General features: G+C 62.2%; 4 protein-coding genes across 8 annotated transcripts; 2 read left to right on the top strand and 2 right to left on the bottom strand.

Annotated features, from left to right (window-relative positions):
- Positions 1-453: 453 nt before the first annotated feature.
- HGS (hepatocyte growth factor-regulated tyrosine kinase substrate) lies at positions 454-14,863 on the bottom strand. Of its 3 annotated transcripts, XM_027052534.2 has the most exons (22): positions 14,707-14,863; positions 13,161-13,245; positions 12,755-12,830; positions 12,271-12,363; positions 10,491-10,614; positions 9,198-9,250; positions 8,719-8,787; positions 7,899-8,023; positions 6,941-7,019; positions 6,707-6,805; positions 6,481-6,582; positions 5,833-5,871; positions 5,605-5,748; positions 5,453-5,512; positions 4,717-4,927; positions 4,183-4,355; positions 3,941-4,081; positions 3,669-3,846; positions 1,992-2,125; positions 1,797-1,916; positions 1,513-1,602; positions 454-1,125 (listed from the first exon to the last, which is right to left on the bottom strand). In XM_027052534.2, exons 1-22 carry the CDS (start codon positions 14,741-14,743, stop codon positions 1,015-1,017), a joined length of 2,343 nt encoding a protein of 780 aa, XP_026908335.1. In that variant the 5' UTR covers positions 14,744-14,863; the 3' UTR covers positions 454-1,014. The 3 variants fall into 3 exon arrangements, with proteins under 3 accessions (XP_026908335.1, XP_053068741.1, XP_053068740.1); XM_053212766.1 differs by lacking the exons at positions 12,271-12,363; positions 12,755-12,830; positions 13,161-13,245; positions 14,707-14,863 and adding an exon at positions 11,478-11,701; XM_053212765.1 differs by lacking the exons at positions 12,271-12,363; positions 12,755-12,830; positions 13,161-13,245; positions 14,707-14,863 and adding an exon at positions 11,427-11,584.
- Positions 14,864-14,998: 135 nt separating this feature from the next.
- On the top strand, positions 14,999-17,341 carry ARL16 (ADP ribosylation factor like GTPase 16). 3 transcript variants are annotated; one of them, XM_015085675.3, is made up of 5 exons: positions 14,999-15,101; positions 15,256-15,442; positions 15,792-15,905; positions 16,478-16,593; positions 16,753-17,341. In XM_015085675.3, the coding sequence occupies exons 1-5, from the start codon at positions 15,016-15,018 to the stop codon at positions 16,943-16,945; spliced, it is 696 nt and encodes a 231-aa protein (XP_014941161.2). In that variant the 5' UTR covers positions 14,999-15,015; the 3' UTR covers positions 16,946-17,341. The 3 variants fall into 3 exon arrangements, with proteins under 3 accessions (XP_014941161.2, XP_026908342.1, XP_053068746.1); XM_027052541.2 differs by having other exon boundaries at positions 15,026-15,101; positions 15,256-15,314; XM_053212771.1 differs by lacking the exon at positions 15,256-15,442 and having other exon boundaries at positions 15,063-15,081.
- A 1,523-nt stretch (positions 17,342-18,864) lies between these two features.
- Positions 18,865-23,921, bottom strand: CCDC137 (coiled-coil domain containing 137). Its single transcript, XM_027052537.2, has 6 exons — positions 23,752-23,921; positions 23,256-23,389; positions 21,735-21,957; positions 20,375-20,457; positions 20,166-20,245; positions 18,865-19,995 (listed from the first exon to the last, which is right to left on the bottom strand). Exons 1-6 carry the CDS (start codon positions 23,880-23,882, stop codon positions 19,771-19,773), a joined length of 876 nt encoding a protein of 291 aa, XP_026908338.1. The 5' UTR covers positions 23,883-23,921; the 3' UTR covers positions 18,865-19,770.
- A 141-nt stretch (positions 23,922-24,062) lies between these two features.
- OXLD1 (oxidoreductase like domain containing 1) lies at positions 24,063-25,559 on the top strand. The gene is made up of 3 exons (XM_053211854.1): positions 24,063-24,354; positions 24,674-24,704; positions 24,966-25,559. Exons 1-3 carry the CDS (start codon positions 24,089-24,091, stop codon positions 25,383-25,385), a joined length of 717 nt encoding a protein of 238 aa, XP_053067829.1. The 5' UTR covers positions 24,063-24,088; the 3' UTR covers positions 25,386-25,559.
- The last annotated feature ends 1 nt before the right edge of the window (position 25,560 follows it).

Below are 25,560 nucleotides of genomic sequence, written 5' to 3'. Positions count from 1 at the left end.
CACTCAGATCACCTCTCTATTAAACTAGTCCATTCTTTCTCAGAAGAGCTAATGCCGGGTCATCTAAGAGACTTGGTATTTAAGGTGTGAAATGTTTTGAACTCTAGATGCAAAGGGCTGTGAGTTCACATTCTTAAAATATTTTCTTCAGGACTACGACTGGTGTAGAATCAGACCAGATCCTTGGGCTTTGCAAGTCTTGGAGGAGTCTGGGCAGAGCAGAGCCGGGTGGAGAGGGCTGCTGCTGGGTCCCCAAGGGCACAGCTCGATGGCGCCCAGTTTTCAGGGCGGGAGCAGATCTGCAGCTGCTGCCAGAGAGTATCCAGCCCTGGCAACTGCCTGTGGAGCTGTGCCAGGCTTGGAGGACAGGCTGGCCTACAGACACGTGCCCACAGGCCCCTGCCCAGACCTGGGCCGGCTGCCTACCACCTTCTTTCTGAACAGACACTCCAATACTTGTTGAAAGACGTTTTATTTTCAGTGTTCCATTCCGTCTACTCAGGGCACTGGATGAGATGGCAGCTCAAAAGCAGAGAAGCTGGAGACAAACCCCCACCTTCCCGTGAGGGCCAGGAGTGCCTGCTGACCGCTGGGGGGCACGCACACTAGTCAGACCACAGGCTGCACAGGCTCACGGTGCAGATGGGAGGGCACAGTCTGCACGGGACAGAAGGGCCCCACTCCAGCAGCCCTCACAGGACCTGACACACTGGGCTGGGGGCTCCCTCTCAGAGAAGGTCCTTCCCTCCCACCCTCTGAGGCTTGGCCCTGGGGAAAGAGGTCAGAGACCCAACTCAGGGAGATGGGGATGAGGGTAGGGCCTGGAGCATGAGGAGTCAGCAGAAGAGGACAGAAAGGGGGAAGGGGCCAGGGAGAAGGGCCACCCCCTGCCTGTAGCAGGGACACTACATGGCGGTAAGAGGAGAGCAAGGCAGGACGATGCTAGTTCGAGACGGAGGCAGGGGTTTCAGAGAACCGTAGTGTTGTTCTGGATGGCCACCTGGCAGCTGGGGATCAGTCAAAGGAGATGAGCTGGGCTTCGCTGCCCTGGGCCGGAGGGCCCTGTGCCGGCGGCTGCTGGGCCACAGGGGGCGGCTGCTGGGGGGGTCCCCCTGAGGGCGCCATCTGGAGGGGACACACAGGAACCATTGGCCCCGCCTTCCCACCCTCTACTGGCTGTTCTATAGAATGCTCTGCCCTGGTCTCAGCCCCAGTGAGGCCCCGCCCCACTCCCTCCTCCCAGCGTGTGGCCGGTTCCTGGTTCTCTTCCTGCCCCAGCATAGACCCCCACGCGTTCCCAACCAACGTCTGTGGAGTTGAGCTGACTTGGCCTCGAACTTTTAAGGAAACGTGCGTAGCTTGGATATCTGTGGGTGCTGTGGTGGGCGTGCGGTGTGTGTTGATGTCCTCGCTGCTGGGAACCAGTCCTGGCCTGCACTGTCTGTCCTCCCCAGGGCAGCCCCACCACCCTCAGCGTCCTGAGCCTCGCTGGCAGCCTTGGGAGAGGCTCACCTGCTGGTACATGGGCTGCTGCCCTGAGATGTAGGGCTGCTGTGGGGGCGGCATCGGTGTGTCCTGGCCGGGAAGGGTGTTCATGAGGTTCTGTGAAAATGAAGCGAAACTCACATTAAGGAGTCCTGCCGACAATAAAGGGGGGGGCATTTCTGACCTGAAAAATCAAACACCCACCAGCTAGGAGACCCTAACGGTGGGGAAGGGGGTGTTGAGCAGGATGGCCTGCCCTGCCCAGTGCTCCCCTGGCGTCTTTTCCGTGTGGACGCCTCACAGTCTCTCACCTGCATGCTGTACGGCTGGTAGCCCATGGACACCGACTGGCTCCCCATGTAACCCATGGCACCGGACTGTGGAGGCTGGGAGATGGCCGGGAGGCTCTGTGGGGCCTGGGAGGCCACGTTCTGTGGAGGGAAGGGCGTGATGGGACAAAGGCTCGGGTCTTCTGCCCGGGAGAGGGAGCAGCCCTACCTGCCTACCTGATAGCCCTGCGTGGGGGTGGGCTGATAGGAGGAGTAGGCTGGGCTGGCGGTGGGTCCGGCCGGGCCCTGGGGGGCCGCCTGCGCACCGGTGCCTCCTGCTGGGTACATGTAGGCGCTCACCATGCCGGGATCTGCAGGGGAGAGGAGCAAGCTGGCTGTCCTGCAGGGTGGGGGGTGGGGAGGGGCAGCACTTCGGAGTCTCCCTTTTTGCCGTGACTTTTGGGAGCGAGTTCATGTTTCACGTTCTCCCAAAAAGAAAAGCAACGAAATCAACGAAAATAGGAGAGGAGTTCTAAAACAGAATGAAACCAGAAGAGATGAACCAAACTGTACTGACGGTGACAGGACAACACGGGAAGCTGGTGAAAATGAGCCCTCGGGCCCTCGGAAACTCAGCGTCTGGAACCTGCGTCCTCGGCCGAGAGAGGACCACAGACCTAGTGAACCTGTCAGCAAGTGCCTGTCCCCAGTGGCTCGGGCTGGCGTTCCCAGAGCCACTTTGTGTGTATCCCAGGAACGAACAAAACAGCACATGTGGAGTGGACGAGAGGCAGGAGTGAGCGGCGTGGGAAGGGGAGGGAGCCCCGTGCGGTATCACTGAAGCTTTGCCTGCCGGAAGATAAGCCGCACGTGTGCGTCTACACGTCCCGGCAGTCCCCTGCGCTGAGCGCACCTGGGCCCGGGTTGCCAAAGAGCCTCTGCTATCAGGACCAGGGGCTCGCTGGACGGGAGCTACATTTCAGGAAATGGAGCAGCCGAAGGGGTTTCCTGGGGCCACAGGAAACCCTGTGACCATCCAAGCGTCCAAACACACTGTGAAATTTGAATAAAATGGGTCTGCCTGATGAAAGAGTAAACAGGAGAGAAGAAAAAGTGCCTTATTTCGAACAGACCTCTGATCAACGGGAGGAGCGAGATAAACTCAGACAAAACTAGCAAAAAACATTAAAACCACAAGCTAAAACCTGCAGAAGAACAAGGATGTAGGTGTCTTATCTCCTCGCCAGGGTCTTGCTGGTTACGGGAAAACCGTCCCCTCCAGGGAGGACACCCAACAGACGGCCCACGCACCACGTGGCCAGCGGCCGGCTGTGCCTTCCTGCTAAACACTGTAGCCCCCCTGATGACTGGCCCAAACACAGCCACGGGCCGTCACGCCGACCGAGACCAGACAAAACCCACTGAGGGGTGGTCTGCAAGACATGGGCCAGGGCTCTTTGAGAAGTCCGTGTCATGAAACACACAAAGTAGGAACATTCTAGGTTAGGGACAAAAAGAAACAGAACCAGTAAAGACAACAACCGTGGGGTTCCTACTGGCACAAAGGGATGTGTGAGAGCTGAACCCGGCTGCGGACGACGTCACACCACGGCCTCAGGGGCTCCTAGCGTGGCATCCGTGCCCAGGCCGTGAGGGAGTGACCTGGTTTTAGGACACCCGTGCCGAGACCACGAGGAGCAAAGGGCATCGGGCCTGCCCCTTACTCTAAGAGGTTCAGGACAGTGCACACGTGCCCGTATGAAAAGAGAGCGCAAACGTAACGAAACGTTAACGTGGGGAAAACCTGGAAAGCTCTCGGTACTGTTTTCACTTTCCTGTAAATCCAAAATTACTCCAGAACGAAGAAGGACAAGCTGGTGGTCTGGGGCTCATCGGAGGTGCCCGCCCTGTTACCTGCTCCGGCCCCAGGCATGCCGGGGTAGGGGCTGCCGGCGGTGGGCGCCGGCTGGCTCATGTACACGGTGTGCATGGGGGAGCCCTCCACCGAGCCTGCTGGGCTGAAGGTGCCTGGGAAGCTGGTTGGACCGGAGGGCTGGTAGAGCACGCCCCCGGCCGCGGGCATGGCCTGGAGCTGCAGACAGAGAGAGACGACGGTCAGGGCGGTCAGGGCAGTACTTGGTCACGGGCGTCGCCGGCTAGGGGTGGGCCCAGCGGGGGGTGCGTGCCTGGGCGTAGGGCAGGGAGAAGGCGGGCATCTGGGCCCGCATCTGGATGGTCTGCTTCTGCTGCTCCAGCCGCATCTGGCGCTCCTTCTCCTGCTCCTGCAGGCGCTGGATGGCCAGCTGCCGCTGTACCTCCAGGTATTCCTGCGGGCCACGAGGCAGGGGTCAGGGCTGCCCGTACCTGGGCACCCCCGTCCCCCTCCCCCCCCCCCCCCCCCCCCCCGCCCCAGGGCCGACCACCGCACCTGCTTTTTCTGCCGCATGATCTCCAGCTTCTGGGCCAGCTGTATCTGGCGCTGGCGCTCGGCTTCCTCAGCTGCCCGGCGAAGCTTCTCCCGGTGCTCTTCCCGCAGGGCGCTGAGGGCCCCCCGGGCATCGCGGATCTGCGCCAGCTTGTCCTGCAGCCCCTCGTAGTATACTGTGGGGAGAGGGCGGAGCCGGGAGCCCTTGGAGTGGGTGGGAAGCGCTGGCTGCCCAGGGCTGGGCTCCCACTCTGGACAATGGCCACTGGGCCTGCCTCTGCCCAGCCAAGGGCTTGGCGACAGGGCACGGCCAGGGTGTGGGCTTCTCAGGGGCAGGGCCGGGGGTGGGATTCCTCCTTGAGCGGACTGCCCTATGCTCAGCGGGGTACTTCCCACCGCTGGGGGCACTTCCCCGAGTTGCCCGCGGCCCGGCCCCGCCCCCACCCTAAAAACCTTTGCCGCGCCCACGGCGACCGGGCCGGCACTGCCCCGAGGGGCGCAGCGAGGCCGCCACGGAAGGTCCCCCGCGGCACCTACGCCTGCGCTCGTCCAGCTGGTTGAGCAGTTCCAGCAGCTGGGGGTGCATGCTGTTGATGGACTGAAACAGGGACAGCACGGCCGAGTCGTTGGTGATGCTGCGGCCGCGCACATGGTTGCTCTTCATGCGGTTGACGAAGGTGGTGACGGCGTTCTGCAGGGCCTTCAGAAACTGCGCGTGGCTCTCCTCCGACTCCCCGTTCTGGAATTGCTGCTCGGGACACACGTGGGACCTTGCTGAGCGTCCCCGCCCCACCCCGTGCCCTCCAGGGCCTCCAGACAGGACCCGCCACTCCAGGCGCTACGCTCCGACCCTGCTGTGCATCTGACTCGATCCTCCCAATGGTGCCGCTGAGCCCCAAGGAGCCCCAGGAGCGCCTCCTGCACTGGGCTCCGTGTAGGCTGGGACGGAGCTGGCCGAGCTTGGGCGGCCTGGCTCGGAACCCTTCAAGGTGGCCTGATTCCCTTGAAGAGGCCCTGGTCTCTTAGTCAATGGCCCACAGAGCCCCCAAGCCCCAGGACAGGGCAAACAAAGATTCATCCGGGTGGTTCTGGGCTGCCCTACAATATTCTGATCCACGCCAGGCAGCAGGTGGCCAAGAGCCAGCTGGTGCGCAGGGGTTCCATGGAGTTCTCGGCTGGAACAGCTCGCCTCCGGGAGGTCACTGTGGGCGGGGCCCTGGCCCCACCAGGCGTAGTGCCCGTAACGGGGCCCTCAGAGGGGGCCATGGCTTACCTCGCCAAAGGGGCCGGTGGAGGGGGCCACGGGCTGAGAGTCTGTCTCCGGGAGGGGCGTCTGGAAGAGGCCAGAGGGTGAGAGGGGCGTCCGGCCTATCCCAGGCGCCGCCCCCCCAGGACCGTGGGCCTGGAGTGCCGAGAGCAGCCCACCTCCAGCGCACTGGCAGGGACTGTGTGCCCCTCCGCGGGCGGGGCAGCCGGCTCCGTCAGGGGCGCGGGGGCAGACGGCGTGGGGCTCTTCCGGGACTCCTCCTGCTTCTTCTCCCAGTAGTTCCGGTTGAGGTACCGGGCAAGCTGCACGGGCAACAGAGGTCACTCCCGAGGACCAGGGAGCTGCATGGGAAAGCACCACGCGCAGAGGCACCCTCACCCCCTCACCTCAGGGTCGATGTCCTCAGCCAGAGGCGCCGACGAGGTCTGGGGAGACACAGGCCAGATCAGCAGTGACCCACGGGCTCGAACACTCACCCAGCTCCTCCCAGGCCATTGCTCAGGATGCTGGGATGCCACGGCCGTGACAGTGGGCACTGAGCACCGGCCAGTCTGTCCGAGGGGCCCCCGGGGCTCTGGGTGTGGTACCCCCACGCCACTTCCCAGAAACCACACTGTAACGTCCCAACGGCAGGTGCAGGGTCTCCTTAGGCCCTTGGCCAGCTGGCCCCCCTGCTCGTGCAGCCCCGCAGAGCCCACGATGACTTCCTAAATCTTCCGCCCCACCTGCCACCCACCCCCTATTTACAGAGGAAACTAAAGCCAGAAAAAGGCAAGACCCCTTTTGACCCCAGGGTTCACCCATCTCCTCTTGCTCGGGGCGGGGGCGGGGCGGGGGGGGGGGGATGCCTCCAGCCTTCCCATGTCCTCTCCCCTCACAGGGGACCCCCGGCCAGGGGCAGTAAGGCCGGGGAGGGCCAGCCCGGACCTCGACCTTCACCCACCCCATCAGGCGCCGTCTTTTCTGGGGCAGCCCTCCGGCCTGCCTCCCCACCCCCTGGCACAGAACCGCGGCCCGGCCTGGGACGGGCTCACCACTGGCGAGGAGTACAGGCTGCTGGCAGGAGGCGCCGACGAGGCCACGGGCGCGGGTTCTGCTTTGGGGTACGTGGCAGCGGCGTAGGCAGACTTCTGTCTCTGCAGGAGCAGGGAAGCGTCAGGGCGCAGGCGGACTAAGCCTTCACACTCCTCGGCCCTCCCCAAACGTCTAGGGACGTTCTCCCCCCGTGCCCCCGGACCGGGGGAGCCTCCCTCGGCTCACCATCCTCTCCTTCTCCTCAGCCTCTGACTGAGACAGAGCCAGGGCCAGCTGCAACTCCTCCTCCTCTTGCAGGGCCGTCTCGTCCCGCTTGGGGGGCAGCTGGGGACAGACAGGCCGGTGAGCGGGGCCCGGGGCCAGGAGTACCTGGGACTGCTGGGACAGGGGGCCGCTCAGGTACTCTGGGGGCAGCTGGGGACAGACAGGCCGGTGAGCGGGGCCCGGGGCCAGGAGTACCTGGGACTGCTGGGACAGGGGGCTGGTCAGGTACTCTGGGGGCAGCTCCGCTGTGGACGACGCCTTTCCTTCTGCTTTCCTGGAGGCGAGAGAACGTTGGGTGGCCGAGCACCTCACTCCAGCCCCCAGCATCCCCACAGAATGACGACAGAAGTACCACAGGCCATGCTCTAGAGAAAAGCCGGTCCCTCAAACCAGCTGTCGCCTCTGGGATGCGGGACCCTGGGCAAGTCACCGGCCTAAGCCCCAGCCCCCTCTCCTGAAAATGAGGTTCACGCGTGGGAAAGGAAGTTTGCAGGGGAGCGGCCTGCAGACACCATCGCAGACGCCGGAGGATGGACAGCACGGGCCTCCAGACGGGCCGCACCGAGAGGGACGAAGCCTCACTCCTGGGACGGAACCAGAAGCACAGAACCAGACTCTAAGGCAGCCGAGGAGGTGGGACGGCCACCTGTCATGTGCCACGGACCTGGATGGGCCTGACAGGGACGCAGTGGAACCAGAATGGGAGCGCAAAGTAGGTGTTGGCCCCGCGCTGATGTCACGTGCCCCGGTGTGACAACTGTGCTGTGCTCCCAGGAGAGCGCGCACTTCTAGGGAAACACACGGGGCTTGGGGTACAGGGGGGCGGGGGGCTACCCGCGGCTCGCTCACAGAGATCCAGAACGGACACGGTGTGCGTGAACATGCAGGTGGGTGGGGAAGGGGGGACCGTGCAATTATGCCAACGTGGCGGCCTCAACACTGAGGGAGCCGGGAGGAGGCCACACCACATGGCGTCTGCTTACCGCCCCTGCGTCTTTTCCCTAAGTTTTACGTCCAAGCTAAAAAGTTAAGAAGCACACAAACCCTAGCACCCGGCTGGCAGGTCTGAGAGCCTGGGTGCGTGCCAGCCCCCCTCCTGGACAGCCAGGACCCGGAGCACACGAGGCCCTCGGGGCAGCCGGCGGGGACTCACTTGTTCAGCTGCTCGTAGCAGGGCTCGCACACGCGCACCTCCTTCTCGATGCCGAACTTGGGGATGGTGGAGGACTTAGAGGAGCACTTGCCGCAGAAGATCTGGCCGCACGCCCGGCAGTGGTGCTGTGAACGGGGCGGGTCAGGGCGCGGCCCACCGCCGGGCCGCTGCCCTCTCGCGCCCACCCTGCCCGCCTCCGCCTGCTGCTGAGTGCCCCCGGCTGGGCCTCCCCGGGTGGGAGCTGGGCCAAGAGCGGGCAGAAGGCAGGCCTGAGTGGCCACAAAGACCCTCGGGAAGCAGCACGCTTCCAGGCTCCCGACTGCAGCCATCGTTGTGGGAGAAGAAGTCCAATTAAAAAAACCCACGCACGAGTTGTGCTCGGGGACGAGTACTTGCGGGACAGTAGATCCGGGGCGTCAGCTGAGACCCCCCCCGCCCCGGCCCCAGCCTGCACCATTGCTATCTGTGCCTCAACAGGAAGGGAGGCTGCAGCACACAGACTGTTGGCCGTGAGGTGCAGCTAAGGGCGCAGCAGGCCCGGGAAACACAGGCCCGAGTCTCCCGCGGCCCCAAGCCCACGGTATTCTTGTCCCCTGGGGGACGCAGCCTCGCCCAACCTTCCTCTGACAGCACAGGCCATCAGACTCAGGACCCCTCGGTGACCACGATGACCACACGGCTGGGGGTGGACTTGCCCCGCCCCCCACCCCACCCCCCCGCACCACGAGGTCACACCCAAGAGGGAAAGGACCTCGAGTGGGTGCAGCGGCCTCACGGCAACAGCGGGTGGTCTGGGGGCTGCCCCGGGGGGCACACTCACCTTGCGGGTCACCACCCCGAACTGCACCCGGCAGCGGTGGCACTCTTCGGCATCCACCCAATCGGGGGCCTGGGGGACAGGCAGAGTCAGGGTCACGTGGCCCCCGCCTTCCCTGCCAACATGCCCACTCCCCACAAATGGGGGAAGACCCCAGAGAGCGCAGGGGCTGGGGGCCAAGTCTGCAGACGCGAGGAGGGAGGCCACTCCAGGAGACCCTGTTCGTTCTAAGCACGTGGCAGCCAGGCTCCCTGCGGGCCGCAGCGACACAACGGCGGGTCTTAACTACGCGAGCCCGCCAGCCACAGGCACCTCGAACGACCTTCCGACCCCAGCCTGACGAGACCCAGCGACACGTTCTCGTGGAGACGGCAGCTCCCCCACCAAGGTTCCCAACAAGCCGGGCCCCCCGGGTTTCCCTTCGGCTCCCTCAAAGCAGCCTAACTCCCAGATGCCCAGCACCCGCCCACCGGTGAACTCACTCTCTCTGCAGCAAACATGGCATCGCTCTCCTTAAACTCCGGGAACACGTGTCCTGGAGAAAAGAGCCCGCGGTCACCGCCGGTGCTACCCTGGCACGCGAGACCCTGACCGCCTCACCTGTCCTCACCCCGTCTACCCCGAGACCTTTAGGAGCCACGTTCTAACTCTTGGCATCCGCCTCCCCAAACAGACCTACAAAAGGAGGCCTAGAGCCCCTGGGTGCAGAGAGCAGCGACCCGGCACCAGGTGAGTGCGCCTGGGTGCACGAGTGGGCCTGCCCGGTACCCGGGGTGGCTCCCCATGGCCGCGCCATTCCGGGGCTGTGGCACCCACCACACCAGGGCCTCACGGATCCTCCCTGGACCTCCCATCTGGCTCCTGGCCCCACGCTCCAGCCCCCTGTACCTCTCAGGATTCTTAAAACCAGTTCCCAAGCTTTTCTGAGACGCAGATCCCTCGAGAATTCGAGCTTCGGATGCTCTCCTCAGCAAAGTGAACGTGAGCATATACCCACCATCCCAGGTCCGAGGTCCAGGGACTGTGGGCCTGAGGCCAACTCACCAACACGGACAGGACCCTTGTCACACGTTCTCCACAGGTTCCTACCCACCCGTAGCCACCAGACGCTGCCCCTGCCCCAGGCCTCATTTTCAGGGCCAGAGGACTCTGCACAGGTGGGGGACACACCCGCTCAGCCATGGTGGCCCAGCCCTTGCCAGACCCCACCAGCTCGGCACGGCCACTGCGGCGGCGGGGAGGAACCTCAGCTGTCACGGCCCAGCTTAAAGCCCTCCTGGGACCAGCTCTGCCTGAGCTCTCCTGCGGCTGGCACCTCCCATGCCTTCGTACCAGCCCGCCGTGGCTCCAGGGCCTCGGAACGGAATCCTCTGTGGGATTCCAGGGCCCAGCCCTTCTCACGGCCCGTTCTCGTGTTCAGGTCTGGTGTGCGAGCTGCCTGCTCCCCAGGCACTCTCCAGCCCTCGGGCTAAACCAGCACCAGGGTTTAGAGGCAGGGTTCTCAGACTTTACTTCCTTCCTAGGACCTGACGCTCAGGAATTGGCTCCTTCACTAACCCTTCACTCGTGTGTCATCTGCCTCACCCAGGGGGTGTCGGGTTGCCCCACGGCGATACCACCTCACGCTCCCGCCACCGATCACGCAGCACGATGCCGTCCCCTGCCCCGCACACGGTGCACACAGCCTTCCTTGGGATGGCCTGGTGCAGAGCGGCCCCTCAGCTCCTAGAGGCTGTGTCCCGAGCCTGGGACCTGACAGACTCCGCCCAGCTCACCTTCCACCTTCATGATCTGGTACGTGTCCTGGACCACCTTGTACTTGGGCTCATTCCGGAAAGCATGCGCCCAGGCCTGGATCAGATACAGAATCTTGTTTCGGACATTTACCTCCACCTGCCTCTGCAGAGAAAGGAGAAAGAAGAACAGAGAACGAGGAGGGCCGTGAGAAATGGGAACAGCAGAGAGGTGCCTTGCGAGGAAGTGGCAGGGAGACCGCGCCACTGTGAGCGCACGGGCCGGCAGGGGTGGGGGGGGGGCCCTGCGTGGGACACAGGGGCCACGCACGGACCCACTCCCCAGGCCCGATGCTCCTCCGTGAAGCCCGGCCCCGAGGACAAGCCCATCACAGCCATCTACCCACACAGGACCGAACTTGTCCTCAGTCCCCTAGAAAAAGCTGGGGCCTCCCTGAAGCCCAGCTCCCCAGATCCACTACCCTGCCTCCTCTTGCCCTACCCCAAGGCGGCCTAACCAAGCCCAGAGGCCCCTCAGTCTGTAACCCCCTGTGGCTCCAGCAAATGCCAGGCCGTAACAGGCAGAGCCGGGCAGGACTGCGTTGAGGCCGCGGACACGCGGCCGGCTGCCTCTCCTCTGGTCACAGCCAGCCTGTGTGGGTGGGGGCCGGCCGCTCCAGGAACCTCCCCGCGTGCACAGCTGCCATTTCCACCAGGTTCCAGCACAGCCAGTCACATCTGCAGAGCTCTCTCGGGGACGCTCAGGAAGACAGCAGGGCGAGTAAGCTGCTTCCTGGAGATGCCAACTAGACTCACACACGAGGGCTCCGGTTCTCTCCCGTAACCTGCACCCAGTGAGCGGAGCCCTCTTTCTTACGGTTACCCTCCCTCTACAAAACGGGGTTAACAGGCTCAAGCCATGTGTGGCACATGGGATGTGGCCGCAATAGCACGAGGGGCAGGGCTAGCCCTTCTGACCTTGTAGCCAGGCCACCCTAAGGACTGCCTGGGTCACCAGTCGGAGCCCACCTCAGGCCCCAGATGGGCTCTTGGCCACGTGAGCCCACGGGTGCCCACCCGGGCCGGGAAGCGGTGGCCCCGCCCACCAGTGGTGACAGAGCCGGTATATGGGGCTGGGCTCCTTGGCCGCCCCCAGGTGGCCTCACCCCTGCGAGATGCCCTTTCACCTCAAAGAATGGCCGCACCACCTGCTCTGTATCACCCAACCTCATGTTGTCACCACCCACAACACAATCCCTGCAGCTGGGCGGTGGCCCGTGCAGGACACTCTCTCTAGGGACTCTGGAGGACCGTCCCTCCCCTAAGAACAGAGAGTGTGAAACCCACTCCCCAAGGTGTCCCCGGTATGCCGTCTCCCCCAGCTCTCCCTCCACGAACACGTCAGACTCACGTGCCTCCCTGCTCAGAATCCTGGCTCTGCGCGTGGGACAGCCCCCCCCCCCCGCCCACGCTTCGGGGCTCCCCACAGGCCTCCACCCGCACACCCTGCCCACAGCTACTCACGCACACACAGCTCCTTCCCCACCACCCAGTGAGGCTCTGAGCCCAGCCCCTGGGAAGCCTTTCCCCTAGGAACGGCAGGGTCTCCTCCGTGTCCCCAGACGCAGCAGCCTGGCTCACTTCTGGTGACGCCCCGACCTCACCCAGCTGGGATTCCTGAGGCTGAGGTGCTCACCTTCCTGTCCTCTGCTCTGCCCGGCACTGCTCTGCCCCAGGTGCCGGCAAAGACCCAGAAGAGCCCGGCCTCGGGGTCACCGCACTCCCCACAGTCTAGAACCGTCTGTCCCTTCCAAGAGCCCACCTTCAACAGCTCCTTCAGCTCCTCCATAGTCTGCTTGTTGGCCACCTCATCGTGGACCGTCTGGCCACAGTTCTTCACCACAGACTCCATGACCTGCGGGACCCGAGGAAGGGACGGGCCAAGTCACTGGTCAGGGTGGGACGCCCCTCTTGGACAGGCCCCTCGGGCAAGCCAGCCTGTCGAGGGATCCACGTGGCAGCTCTGGGTCGGGCAGCAACCGCTGCTACGTGCGCCCCTTCTGATTCCATTTTTTACTACCAGGGACAGAGACTGGAGTCCATCTCTGGGCCCTAAGTCAGCCGGCTGCAGGTGGGAGAGCTGAGGCATGACCTCTATCAGGTCGCTCGTATCTCCCTCGTTCCCCAGGCAGGTGGGCAAGGCCCCAGACTCAACTCGTCTCCGCCTTCCTGACACGGACACCGAGGTGGGGACTCCTGAGGTGGCCAGAGCGCGGGGCGGGGGGGCGGGGGGGGGTGCTAGTTACCTCGAGGGCATACAAGGCCACGTGGGGATTCTTGTCGTTGACTTTCTTTTTGATAGAACTCACTGCGTATTTTGCTCTGAAAGAAAAGGACGTCGGTAAAAGAAAAAGAAAACCAAACCACCTCGGAAGCTAACGTGAAGAGAGCCCACCCGCCCTCTGGTCCTCAAAACCCCCAAGCAAACGGTAAGGGAATCACACGCCTCCAGACTATACAGAAAAAGCCCTTTCGTTGTCCCCAGATCCCAAAACTCCCAGTGTGGAGACCACCCACTTCTCCACCTCAGGACCTGCTCCCATGAGGGCAGGCCACTGCCGGATCTTGGTGCATCAGAGGGCACCAAGCAACCCCGAGCGCGCCATGGTGCCGCCCCCTCGCTTCTGGGCGGCACGGGCCCGCCTCACTTACTGTGTGTCCCCCTGGCGGATGAGGTCACAGATCTGGAGGATGGATTCCCAGTCGGTCTCCAGCAGAAGCTGGCTGGTAGCTTTGTCTAAAGCAAAAACGCATCATTACCGGGGCTCGGCATTCGTCTGATGCCCCAGGTGGCCCCAGAGCTCCGCAACAGGGAGGAGAGACCGTCTCCTTCCCATTTAAAACATTTGGACTGAATGGAAAGGCACATGAAAATCCTCTTGCCACCTGATAATGACAGCGCTGTCCTTCTCAGAGAAAGAACAAACCGCTTAAAAAATGACGATACGGAACACCGGTTACGCACTTGTGGGCCAAATGCCGTTCCAAAGGCTTTATGCAAATGCTGAATTCTCACACAGCCTCGCCAGCAAGGTCCTGTTTCCATTCTCTTTACCGACAAAAACAAGGAAGCCGAGAAGTGAGGTCACACAGCTCTCTGGGGCAGAGCCAGGCAGAGTTCAACACTACACTCGGCCACCTCATCCCGCAGAGTCCCTGGTTCTCCCCAAGTTTAGCCTAGTTGATGAGATCCCAGCAAGGGCGAGGCTGGAGAAGATGCCAAGTGTTTTGTGGGATGAGGACAGGACTGACCCGGAAGAAGTACTCTCCGAATGACACCTCCACACTCTCCACATCACAGTTGCCTCAGGCAGACACACATGCTCTGTCCTCCAGCCCTGCTGGCTCTCCTCCCGGGGACACACAGGTGATCTAACAAGGTGTACCCACTCGCAGTACTGGTCTGGCAGTAACTTCGGGGTTGATCTCTGGGGGGCTGAGCCACCGCTCAGCTGCGTGTGCTCAGAACAAGGAAGGTGCCTCATCTGAGGTCTTCTCCAAAACCGTATTCAAGGGGAAAGCGTGACAGGCTCAGAGTGACCACTGGAGCACAGGGAGCACTGGCCCCAAACAGAGCCCATGCAACGCAGTCTCACTGGGGGCAGAAGAGGACACGTCCCTAAACATTCATTTTCTTTGCTAAAACTCGTGACCTCCAGGAGGCTCCCAAAGGATCAGCTCCACCTCCGGCAAACAGAAAACCCGCCTTCCTAAACCACCGCGGCCTTCCGGGAGCCCAGTGGGGACAGACAGCGCCGGCCTGGTTCCCCAGGGAAGCAGCGCTCACAAGAGCGTGGCAGGTCCCAGTGAAGACACTACTGGTTCCACCGTTTGGAGCCCAATGTTTGGGGCACCCTCAAACCCCATGCAACTTAGGTTTTTTGGGGGAGCGGGTCTATGTGACCAGGTCACCCGTTTCCGTGACTCAGGACTTGTGGCCCGCTCAGTCAGATGCTTGTTTCCCCGGGACCGCCCCGCACCCGGTCCAGGAGCAGAGCCCCGGGCGCAGTCGCCGCGGGCGCGGGCCCGGTCTCCTCCGCGGACCCTCACCTACTCGGGTCGGAGCCCGCACCCAGCACCCGGGACTGCCCGGTCCCCAAAGCGCGGGCGCGCCCACCCACCCCGGGGGCTCGGCGGCCGCCTCCCGGCTCAGCTCCCAGGACGCGGGCCGAGCCGCGGGGGGCGGGGGCCACGTTACCTAGGAGACGCTCGAAGGTGCCGCTGCCGCGCCCCATGGCGCCCCAGGACCCCGACCCGACGCCGCTGCGCTCCCCGCTGCGAACCGGCGCGCCCCCGACTTCCGCTTCCGCCTTTTCCCCGGGCGCGCGCACGCGCGCGGCGCCGGCCGGGCCGCGAGCGGCGAGGAGGCGGGCTTTTCGGCTCGCTCCAGAGGCTGTGCGCCGATTGGGCTGCACCAGGTCGTGAGCGCCGCGAACCAATGAAGAATTTGGACGTGAGGCCTATCCAATGAAAGCGGGGTGGAGGGCGGGACTTGCGCGGGCTACGGATGCCGGGTGGAGTCCGGGGACGCGATGTGTCTTCTCCTGGGAGCCTCGGGTGTCGGGAAAACGCTGTTGGTGAAAAGGCTGCAGACTATCCTTCCGCGTCGGGCGAGGGCCCGGGGGTGGGGGGCGGGGTGCTCCCGGGGGCGGGGCTGGGGGCGCCGGGACGGGGGGGTTTCCCCGGGCGGGGTCCGGCTGTCGCCTGCCTTCCCTGCCTCGCTCTGGGGATCCTTGACCGCTCGCACAGCTGAGCTCCGGGGATGGGAAGGGCGACCTGGGCGATGCTCCCCCGACGCGCCCCACGGTAGGCACCCGTCCTCTCGCGGGGCTACGAGAAGGGGGTACCCTTCGCGGTTTGCAAAGTGCTTTGGGGCTGTTCTAAGCGGATGCTGGAGTCCGGCCGGTCCCTGTGTTAAACCCAACCCTCAGGAGGTGAGGGGTGTCTTGGGAAGGAGACTGCCTCCTGGGACACAGCTGCAGGGGAGGTGGGTGCGGGACGGGGGCCCAGAGCCGCCCACCCCTCACCACTCTTGAGACTGCTTTTTCTGGTCGCCTCGGAGGGCGAATCCCCCGATGGGTGTGGGTGCTGCGGCCACAGTCAGCTCTGAGGGTTAGGGCGTTGGAACCCAATTTAGTCTTCCTTACGTAGGACTGTGTTTTAGGGGTTATGCCCTTGACAAGGGGCGTTTTGGGGTTTGGATCACAGTGTAGAGAGCTGCTAGCCAGGAGTTCCCAATGGGAAAGTGCTTGTGTCCTTTGTGCATCTCGAGTTTTTCCACAGGTGGGCACCAACCTTACTGACATCGTCGTCCAGAGAAAGATTACCATCCGGGAGCTGGGGGGGTGTATGGGCCCCATCTGGTCCAGCTACTTTGGAAATTGCCACTCTCTCCTGGTAAGTCGTAATCCTTTGCACTTAAGCGTTGTCTGGTGCTGGACCTCACTCTGCATAGGCTGAAGTTTGGGTTCCTGAGCAATTACGCGAAGGCAAGGAAACATGACCGAACTTCGAGTTGCTTCCTTTTCCGAATAGCTTGATCCCTAAATGCTTCTGCTTCAGAACGGGCATAAAAGCTCACGCAAGGTTTGCTGAGGGGAGCGTTTATTCTCTGCCAGTAACTGGCGCTTGCTCTCTGCCTTGATCCTCTGGGTGTGTTTTTATGTTTGTGTTTGAATCCCACATCTCTTGGGCTTGTCCCATCCTGGCAAGGCCTGTGCCCCAGATTCCAGGACCCTTCCTGGGAGAACTGGTGACCACGTGAGTAGAGGGACTTCCACGTAGGTGAAAGCCAATGACATCAGGTCGCTCTCATGAAAGTCATTTCCCCTAACTTCTGCTGTCCCCCCAAATGCTTTGTTTAAAAGTCCTTTTGCTCTTCCTGAGCCAGGTCTTGCTGCCCCAGGGAGGGGATTTGGGAAGGACTGTCTCCGTCACGGGGTGGTCCCATCTGTTTTCTTCCTCCCCAGTTCATGATGGACGCCGCTAACCCCACTCAGCTGTCCGCGTCCTGTGTGCAACTCCTGGGCCTCCTTTCCGCAGAACAACTCGCAGAAGCATCCGTCTTGATTCTCTTCAATAAGATGTACGGTCTGTCTTCCTGGAGGAGAGCACGGCCGCGAGTCCTGGGAGGAGCTCCCTTGGAGTGGAGCCGGGACCGTGGCTTGGGGGGGTGGGGGGGTACCGTGGGGTTTGGGAGGCACTTGTGGCAGCCCGCCGTGACGGGGTGCTTCTTTTGCCCTAGCGATCTGCCCTGTTACATGACCGTAGACGAGATGAAGTCATTGATCAGGCTCCCAGACATCATTGCCTGTGCCAAGCAGAACATCACCACGGCCGAAATCAGCGCCCAGAAGGGCACTGGCTTATCGGAGGTGCTGCGCTGGCTCCAGGACACCCACAGAACTGACAGGCGACTGCCAGGGGGAGAACCATGACCGGCCGGCTCTGGGGAGGAGGCAGAGACCCGCACCGCTTGGCCTCTGGCGATCTGTTCTCAGCAGGGACAGGACGACCCGACGTGAGCCTAGGAGACGGGCTCCTGTCCTGAGTGGCGGTGATGGGTAACTGGCCTCTGGACGAAAAGATCGTCCCCGGGGCCGGGAGAGGAGGACAGGCTTGCAGGCGGCTGCGTGTCCTGCTGCCGTCCTGGGATGTGCTTCCCGCCCATTGGGAAAGGAGCTCTACTTTCCTGACGGCGTTTGCACCGCCTGGGACCAGACTTGCTCTGGGGACTGTGGCACCAAGTTGTACCTGTGGAGTTTCCCACATGCTGACAATGTGGCCTCCGTCGTGTGAGGCCGTCATCTTAGGAAGAACTGAGCCTGGAGTCAGGACAAGAGTAGTGTCTTCATTCGTTCAGCAAACGTACCTCACCCCGAGGAGGGCACGGGGCTCCCGCGGGCCGGTGCGAGTGGGAGCGGCCCTGCTAGAGCACAGGGGGTGCTGTGCTCAGCTGAGGGGGCTCACGTGGGGGGGCGGGGAGGGGGGATACCTACTGGTGTATTCGTGTCCTAGAGCCTCCGTAACAAATTAGCCCAAACCTGGCGGCTTAAAACAAAAATTGGTGCTGACAGTTCTGGAGGCCAAGCTGAAATTGATGTCATCAGGGCTGGAGGCTCTGAGGGGAGAGCGCGTTCCTTGCCTCTCTCCTGGCTTCTAGCGGCTGCTGTACTTCTTGCCGTGACCTGGCTTGTCACACACAGAACTAGGGTCCCTGCCTGTCTTCCCACGGCTGCTGCTCCCTATGGGGACACCCGTTACTGGATTTAGAAGCCACCCTAAATCCAGGATGATCTCTTGAGGTCCACGATTACGTGTGCAAAGGCCCTTTTCTGAAGTAAGGGGACACTTGCATGTTCCCGGTCGCAGGGAGACCTCTTTAGGGCCGCCATCCAGCCCACTGCAGTTGGCCAAGAAGCCTCTACTCCTGGGCGTGGTTGAGTTTCCGACAAACGGGTTTCTCCATCTCAGCTGGCAGCAGGGGCTGGCTGGACCACGAAAGAATGCCAGGCATCTGTTGTCTTGCTTCCTGCGTGCAGGGCACCAGGCCCAGGGCCTCCTCCCGCACACGGTTTCCTGTTGGCCACTCTGCTGGGGTGTTCCCTCAGGGGTTGCAAGTGATGCCTCAAAAAGGCTCTTGCATAGACTGCGGGGTAATTTGGGCTCGAGTCTCTCCCCGACCCCCACCCCGTGGAAGTGACAAACCCCCTCCTCTCTGGGAAGGGCACCACTGCTCCAGGGGTCCCACTGTGCGGCTGTAGACGCGGTGGTCTCCATCCCGTGGGTGAGTCCTGATGGATGTCACGGACAACCTGGCATCCAGGGTGAATGGGCTTTCCTCACACCTCCCACCTTCAGAGAGCTCCGTGCACTCAGGGGACATGCACTTTGTTCCGTCTCTAGGGGCGACCCCCAGCTCAGGGTCCATCTCTTAAGATTTGGGCCTGGTAATCTCTCATGGCAAAGCCATGGGCTGAGTTGGTGAGTTTGGGGGTGACTGACAGGCCTGAGCAAAGCTGACACGTGAACTCAGTTTTGAAAGGCAAATTTCCTCCCACCACAACCCATCTCTACCTTCCTGCTTTTGTGCCGTGCTTGGCGAGGAGCCCAGGGACATGGGCATTTCTCAGGGACTGTGTTCACCCCTGGTCCTGCCCCTGCCTACCCGCTGCGCTCTGGGGGGGACTCCTGCCACCCCATGCAGGGGACGGGCCCTGCCACACAGAAACACGTTTCTGAGAAGGTAATAGCTCTGATCTCAAATACAGCTTCAACGTAAAATTTCTTGATTTGAAAATAAATGTTGTAAGGGATACAAACTTAGGGAAGGGCAAAAAAGGATCCCACAGAAACACACCCCCCATGTCGTGCAGGGCCACCCTGGCCAAGGTGGAGACAGCACTTCCTGAGCTGTCCCAGCCCAGCTCTGCCAGCCAGAGGCACCTGAGCTGGTGAGCCCGAGGGAGGAGCCAGGTGCCTTCACAGGGATGTGAGCAGGACGCCTCCCCTTAATGCTCAACCCCCGCCCCCCCAGTCCTACAGCTGAGCACCCTCAGAACATCTGGGGCTCCCTCCTTCGGCAGGAATTCTCACGCAGCCTTTTTAACTACAAGAAAGTCGTGGGGCCAGGGTCCTGTCCTTGCCGTCAAGCTGCTTCACACCTGCTCTTCTCTCCCGAGTCCTTGGGGACGCCAGGAACAGACCTCCTCAAACCCACTCCACATGGGGGTGTGGCATCAGGGACAAGGCACCAGGAGAGGGTCCAGGTGGCCGAGGCGCTGAGCCCACCCCCACCTAGGCTGTGTTTCCACCTGTGCTGTGCTGTTGAACCCAACGGAGTCCCAGTTATCAGCTTGGCTGGCCAAGTCTGCAGTGTCTACAGTTAGTCGGCATTTAAGGACAGGGTTACGGGACTGGCCCTCCCCGAAGTGACCGTGGGTTGTCTCAGGCTGGACCTGTGTGTTCAGCACAAAGCCGTGCGTGATGCCCGACTGGCTGTGTCCCAAACAGGTGCTGGTCTGTCTCTGGGAACTTGGGATGGACAATGCCCTGTGGGAGATGGCCCAGCAGACGGTCAGTCACAGAAGAGCCCTCTTCGGGGAGGAAAAAATGAGAGAGCAGAGACCTGGAGCCCTGTTCTACACTCGAGAGCTGGTACAGGGGGGCCTGGGAGTCCCAGTGTGCTCCAGGGAAAGGACCCTTGTGTACAGGCCGTCTATGTGTCCTCCCCGACCCAGGTGTGGAGGACCTGGTCGCACCGTCACAGACAGGTCTCTGCCTTCTTCCTGGAAGCGGGGTGGGGTGAACGGGGTGGCCGTGGGGACTGAGCCGCCTGCTGCTGCCGTGTCTTTAGTGCCCGGTAGGCCTGCACAGCCCGCTCTCTCTCCTCTCCAACGATCCGCTGTCGGGCCAGCGACGCGGTCAGAGGCTGGGACACACCACCAGGGCTCAGAAGCATCCTCAGCATCAGCGATTTCTTCCCAGGCTAAAGAACAGAGATAGAAGTTGAGGCACAGGTTCGGGAAGGAGGGAGATGAGGAAGGGCCCACGTTGGTCCGACAGCTGGACGCCCGGTGAGAATGCAGCATTCCGTCTGCAGGCCGTGGACCCGGCAGCGCTGGGGGACACACAGGGCCACCCCCCGCCCCTGCTCACCTGGCCCCCGCCCCTGCTCATCCTGGGCTGGGCGGTCAGCTCTGGGGGCTGCAGGGCAACCTCGCCAAACTTCACCGTGTCTGCAGGGGCAGAGGAGCACAAGTGAGGCCTCTCCCACACAGCCGCGGCCCCATCCACTGACCCCCCTCTGCTGACCCCGGGAAGACAGCGGGGCCCGAGGCCAACGCAGTCGCTTCAGGAAGAGCCACCTTGGAGCAGCTCCTGCTCCAGCCTTTCTGCTGCCTTTTCCTCCCTTCTCTGCCGGACTCTATCCAGTCGCCGTTTCTGGAACCTGGGGAAGAAAGCACGATGCTGTTCAGATTCCTATACTCTCATTTCTCTGGATTCCGAAGGTGGAGATCACCCTGCCCGGGAGGGTGCTCTAGAGTGGACCCCAGTGAGCTGCCACCGTGTCCCCACAGCTGTGCGCCAGAGAGGGCTCCGAACGGCAGGCGCCCAGAGTTCCAAGTCAGTGGTTCTCAGTGGGGGCGACGGTGCCCCGGGGTACGTATGACAACATCCAGAGATGTTCTGGGTTGTCACAGCGGGTGGGAGCGCTCCTGGCACCTCAGGTGGAGGCCGGGGATGGTGCTCCCACACCCTACACCAACACAGAACGGCCCCCACCCCAGAGAATGACCGGCCCCGAGTGTCAGCTGTGCGACTGTGTCTAAAGGGTCTCACAAAGCGGCCCTGTGTCCGGGGCATCGCTGCGGGTACGTGGGACAGGTTTCCTGTGATGGGCTTCTGGTCACCTGACCCGACTACAAGCACAAAGAGTGCTCAGATGGGGAAGCCCCACGAGGCTGCAGACCATCCCCAACTCACAGGTGCTGAGGGAACTGCTGATGAAGCCCGGGCTGACGCAACTCAAAAGCCGCAGCTATGGCAGAAACATCTCGAAAAGCCCTTGTTTGTCAAAACCACCTCCCAGCTCCGGCCCCCAAGCCCAGGGAGGTGGCACATGGCTTCCTTCCCAGACTCCAGGGCTGGGAGGCAGGGGAGCAGCACCTGGCAGCGGGCTCCCCCTGGCCCCAGATGCCGCCTGAACCCCCCTGGAGATGCTGGTGTCCCTACTTTGCGGACAGGACACGGGAGCTGAGAGGGGTCACAGAACTTGTGCATATGGCACAGCTGAAGGCGCTCAGAGATGACGTGGCATCTCCCAGCCAAAGGCAGGGGAACCCCGGGGCTGCGTGGGAACCCCACATGTAGTACTGATCTCCGGCAGAGGCGGCATGGTCCCCTGGTGTTCAGCAAGCCCTCCCGAGAGAGCATGGGGCCTTGTCTTTTCTCCACCTCCCTACTGCAACTGGCCAGGAGGACAGCTGGCCCTTGACCTCATCTGGCTCTTGGGCCCCCTGGATGCTTTTCCAGAGAAAGGCAAAGACAGAGCTAGGCCTTCAGAGTTCCGTGGGTTTAGAGGCTCCCTGCACCCCAAGGTTAAGAGGCTCGGGTGTAGAGAGAACACTCACCGACTGACCAGCTTTTCACTTCTTTCTGTGCTCCCCATTCTGACACTGCAAGAGACAGTCGTGGGACCCCAGCCCCTACCCCGCCCCCACTCACGCTTTCTTCCGCTCTGATTTCTCCTTCTTGGGAGCCACCTGCACCTCAGGCTGCCGGGCCACCTGGTTCTTGCTGAGAAAAAGCACATGCTGGGCCTCCTGCTCCATACGCTGGATGTAGGCCCCGTCAGACTCCCACTTCCTCTGCTTGAATTTGGGGACAGCAATGTCCGACTCCACTCCTTTTGCTTCCTTCTCCAATGTCTTTCTGAAGGCCATCTGGGCTGAGGACAAAGCGGGCGTGGGGTGAGGAGCAGGAGGGAGACGGTGCCAGGCTGGCTGCACGTGCTGGTGCCTCTGCCCAAGGCCACGGGGAAGGAAGACCAGACCCAGTGGGAGCAGCCCAACCACAGTAGCTAAAGAGGATTCACGATGCCCAGCTCGGGCACCCTTGCGGATGGGATCCCCATGGCCCACCGCTCCATGTCAAAGATGTCCACCACGGCTCGGCTGAAAAACAGAACAGGAAATAACCTAAATGTCTATCAAAACATGGCTGCTTGAGGGAGCACCCTATGTTCGTGCGAAGACTTTATCACACAAATTGAGAACAGTAAGCAAAGCACGGGATGAAGGCATAGCTTTACCGCCATTAACACGTGAAAATAGGCAGACCCTCTCTCTCGGGAAGGCATCTGAGAAGATGAACGGTGCTTTGTCTCAAAAGGTAACAGCAGGATTCAGAGACAGGGAGCCAGGCTATGCCGTACCTCATACCTCGCAGAACTGCTTGATTTACTGTGTACGTGAGCGTATATCTCTTAAATAACCGAAAACGAGGGCCAGCTCAGGAAGGCACAGTTCAAAGTGTGCCATCTGCCACTGGGCCAGTGCGCCTCCTCCAATTCTCCCCTTCCGTGCCTCTCTCACGTTCTCTTTGGCAGTCACGTAACCCCAATGAAAAGCAGGAGGTTTACAGAGAAATTCTAGAACAGCACTGCTGTAAAATCAATCTCACATTTGGGAAAACATTTGCATACACAGAACATGCTGGACTCCATCCCCCTCAAACGCCCTGAGTGTTGTTTCTGGCAGAGGCTGACAGGTGGGCGCCCAGCCTGGCCTTGGGTGAGGGTTGGAAAGGTAAGTTTCTCAGGGGGGTCCGATCAATTCTCTCCTTAACCTCCGGAAAACATCCACTTCGCTGCACCATCCTTTCCGCACTCCCATCCGAGAAACTGCCATTTCTCACTTGCAAGAGCTTCACTGGCCTTTCGTGTCCACCCCCTCAGTTGTTACACAGTGATCTCTCTTCTGATGGATCTCCGCTACTTCTGGGAGGGGAATCCACAATCCTCACAGGAGGCCCCTTGGGGTTGTTCTGGAGCCTCATCTGAAACCACACTACCACCTGCTGCCAGCCACCTCTTTGGCCCTGGTGACACCAGCCCTTGGTTAGTGCCCCACATGTTCCTGCACCCTCAAACCACTAGGTCCTGGCAGATTTCTTCTGCCTGAAACAGGGCGAGTGGATTCAAACACACAAAGCTTTATTACCACCCAGCATGGGCCTGCACGTTACCTTCTTTCTTTCTCTTTTTGTTACTGATGGGATTTTTCATCTCCTGGCGGCTCCTCATAATCTCTCGGAGCCGGAAAGGGATTTCCTGTTCGTCCTGGTTTTGGGGCTTGCAATTTACTTTCTTTTTTTCTTTGCTGGGAGGGAGAACAGGAGGGTGAGACGAGACTTAAGCTCGGCATAAGCAGAATCAGAGAAAACTGAAGCCGGGCCTGGGACGGGAATTTCGCAGGCCACCTGGCTGCTGGGGTGCGTGCCAGGCAAGGAGGCATCCTCACCGCAGACTGTCCCTGCGCTGCGTTCTCGCAGGACGCTGGGGTGGAGGGCCGCTCCCACAGCCCCAGGAGGACTCGTCCCTGACCTCCACTAGGATGGCAAACACGGCACCCCGGAAGGTGGCTAGTGCCTCCACGCTGGAGACCCTCACGCCTTCCCTCACCTGGCCGGTCCCCCGTCGCGCCCATGGCACGGACACAGCGGGGGCCGGGTAGAGACCCACCTGCGCGGTCCGGGCCACGGCGCCGAGCGCCGCTTCCCCGGCAGCTGCTGCTTTCTCCCCTGCGGCCGCCCCGGGCCCCCAGGCCCCGCCGTCCCCACCGTAGTAGCCCCTCTACGCCCGACTCCCGCCATCTGCACGCCGGGCGCTCCAGGAAGAAGCCACTTCCGCCCTTCCGCACAGTCCCGCCCCACGACCGCCACTTCCGCTTCCTGCGCTCAGCCCCGCGCCCATTGGGGCGGTGCCGCTTCCTGGCGGGCCAGGATTGGCCAGAATGGCCGCCCCTCACGCCTCGGTGGGCGGGGTGAGGCGCGCGTGTGCGTGGGTCGGGCCGTATGTGATGCTGCTCCGGAGCTTGGCCCGGGAAGGCCGGGCGGTGGCCGCCGCTGCCCGGCGTCCGGCAAGTACCAGCGGGTCGGGGGCCGGGGCTGGGCGCGTTCGGGAGGCCGGGGCCGGCAGGGACTGGAGACGTCCTGCCTTCCCCGCCTGCAGGGGACCGTGGCTGCCTGCCCTGGCTCCACGGGAAGGACCGCCCTGCGCTGGACCCACCCGCTCAGCAGTGTCCCTTGCGCGCCCTCTGTGTGCGAGCCCTTTGGGGAAGCTGCGGTGAACAAGGAGCTGATGCGCCTCGCAAGAGTTAGGGAAATGGATAGAGTCAGGGCCGCGTCTGTCAGTGCTGAGGGCCCCAGACACAGTGAAGAGGGGAGGGGACCCTGGGGCCGGGGCTGGGACCGGAGAACGGATAGGAAGCGGGAGGGCTGCCCTCGGAGCCTTTGGGGGATGACCTGGGGGAAAACAGGGATGAAGGGGCGGTGTCCTCAATCAGGCTGGTAGGACAGGGACGCGGCTGCGCTGGTTGGAGAGGGAGAAGCAGCTGTGTGGCCGGAGCTCAACAGGCTCCCGCCCCGCCCCCATTCTGCCAAAGGAGCAGAGCGTTCTTAGCTGGAGGTGCCAAGGTACCCCCCACACCACCATCTGCTGGAGGGCGCACCCAGTGCCTGTACCCGAAGCCAGCATTTCTCATGAGTTGTGTGTTATAGCAGCCCTTACGTCCACTTTGCAGAGGGAAAACGGAGTCTAGAGGTGAAGTAACTTGTGTAAGGTCTCATGGGAAATGAGGGAGTGGAGAAGCACCTGGGGCCCCCTGCCAGTGACAGGGGCCGAAATTCCCCTGGAGCTGGGGGCAGGCAAGGCCTTACCAGCCTCTGTCTCCTTAGGGGCCATGGCGACTCTCCAGCTCGGGCTGGTGCCGAAGGCTTCCTGGAGGCAGCAGCACTCTTTACCAGCACTGTGCCTGGGTCCAAGCCCGGGAAGGCCACGGAGAGTTCGGGAAGGACCACGTGGAGGTGGGCTCTCAGTCCAGTGCAGAGGGCACCAGGCAGCACAAGTCCTCCTTGCCTGGCGGGGGCCCCTTGGAACCCCCATTTCCCCTGCCCCCCGGGCTGGAACCCCCCACAAATTGCTGCATGAGTGGCTGCCCCAAGTGCGTGTGGGTGGAGTATGCGGACGCGCTGCTGCAGCACTACCAGGATGGCGGGGAGCGGGCCCTGGCCGCCCTGGAGGAACACGTGGCTGACGAGAACCTCAAGGCCTTCCTCAGGATGGAGATCCAGCTCCGAGCGAGGAGTGGAGGCTGAGCCGGCTTGCCCACACCCGCACCCAGACAGGCCCCGGCCTGGCAGCTCCTTCCTCCTCGGGAAGCAACACGGAGCTTCATTCACAGCCCTTCACGAGGCTGGTGTCAGACAGGAGTAGGAAGAATTATTTATTGACCTCATCTGGGAATAAATAAGTTCTCTGTGGTGCTCAGAC

This window comes from Acinonyx jubatus, chromosome E1 (genome assembly GCF_027475565.1).
Source record: "Acinonyx jubatus isolate Ajub_Pintada_27869175 chromosome E1, VMU_Ajub_asm_v1.0, whole genome shotgun sequence".
Lineage (NCBI taxonomy): Eukaryota > Metazoa > Chordata > Mammalia > Carnivora > Felidae > Acinonyx > Acinonyx jubatus.
Note: the sequence above shows the minus strand (reverse complement) of the source record. Positions and strands in the feature narration are given on the sequence as shown.

Excerpts from the sequence above, each read along its gene's own strand:
- ARL16 (XM_015085675.3), top strand. The coding sequence starts at position 15,016 with ATGCCGGGTGGAGTCCGGGGACGCGATGTGTCTTCTCCTGGGAGCCTC. Across the intron at positions 15,443-15,791 it reads TTAAACCCAACCCTCAGGAG|GTGGGCACCAACCTTACTGA; the intron begins GTGAGGGGTGTC and ends GTTTTTCCACAG. Across the intron at positions 16,594-16,752 it reads TTGATTCTCTTCAATAAGAT|CGATCTGCCCTGTTACATGA; the intron begins GTACGGTCTGTC and ends CTTTTGCCCTAG.
- HGS (XM_027052534.2), bottom strand. The coding sequence starts at position 14,743 with ATGGGGCGCGGCAGCGGCACCTTCGAGCGTCTCCTAG. Across the intron at positions 13,246-14,706 it reads CACCTTCGAGCGTCTCCTAG|ACAAAGCTACCAGCCAGCTT; the intron begins GTAACGTGGCCC and ends TTTTTGCTTTAG. Across the intron at positions 12,831-13,160 it reads ATCCGCCAGGGGGACACACA|AGCAAAATACGCAGTGAGTT; the intron begins GTAAGTGAGGCG and ends CTTTTCTTTCAG.
- CCDC137 (XM_027052537.2), bottom strand. The coding sequence starts at position 23,882 with ATGGCGGGAGTCGGGCGTAGAGGGGCTACTACGGTGGGGACGGCGGGG. Across the intron at positions 23,390-23,751 it reads CCGTGGCCCGGACCGCGCAG|CAAAGAAAAAAAGAAAGTAA; the intron begins GTGGGTCTCTAC and ends TCTCCCTCCCAG. Across the intron at positions 21,958-23,255 it reads CAAAAAGAGAAAGAAAGAAG|CCCAGATGGCCTTCAGAAAG; the intron begins GTAACGTGCAGG and ends CTTTGTCCTCAG.
- OXLD1 (XM_053211854.1), top strand. The coding sequence starts at position 24,089 with ATGCTGCTCCGGAGCTTGGCCCGGGAAGGCCGGGCGGTGGCCGCCGCT. Across the intron at positions 24,355-24,673 it reads AGCCCTTTGGGGAAGCTGCG|GAGCAGAGCGTTCTTAGCTG; the intron begins GTGAACAAGGAG and ends ATTCTGCCAAAG. Across the intron at positions 24,705-24,965 it reads TCTTAGCTGGAGGTGCCAAG|GGGCCATGGCGACTCTCCAG; the intron begins GTACCCCCCACA and ends CTGTCTCCTTAG.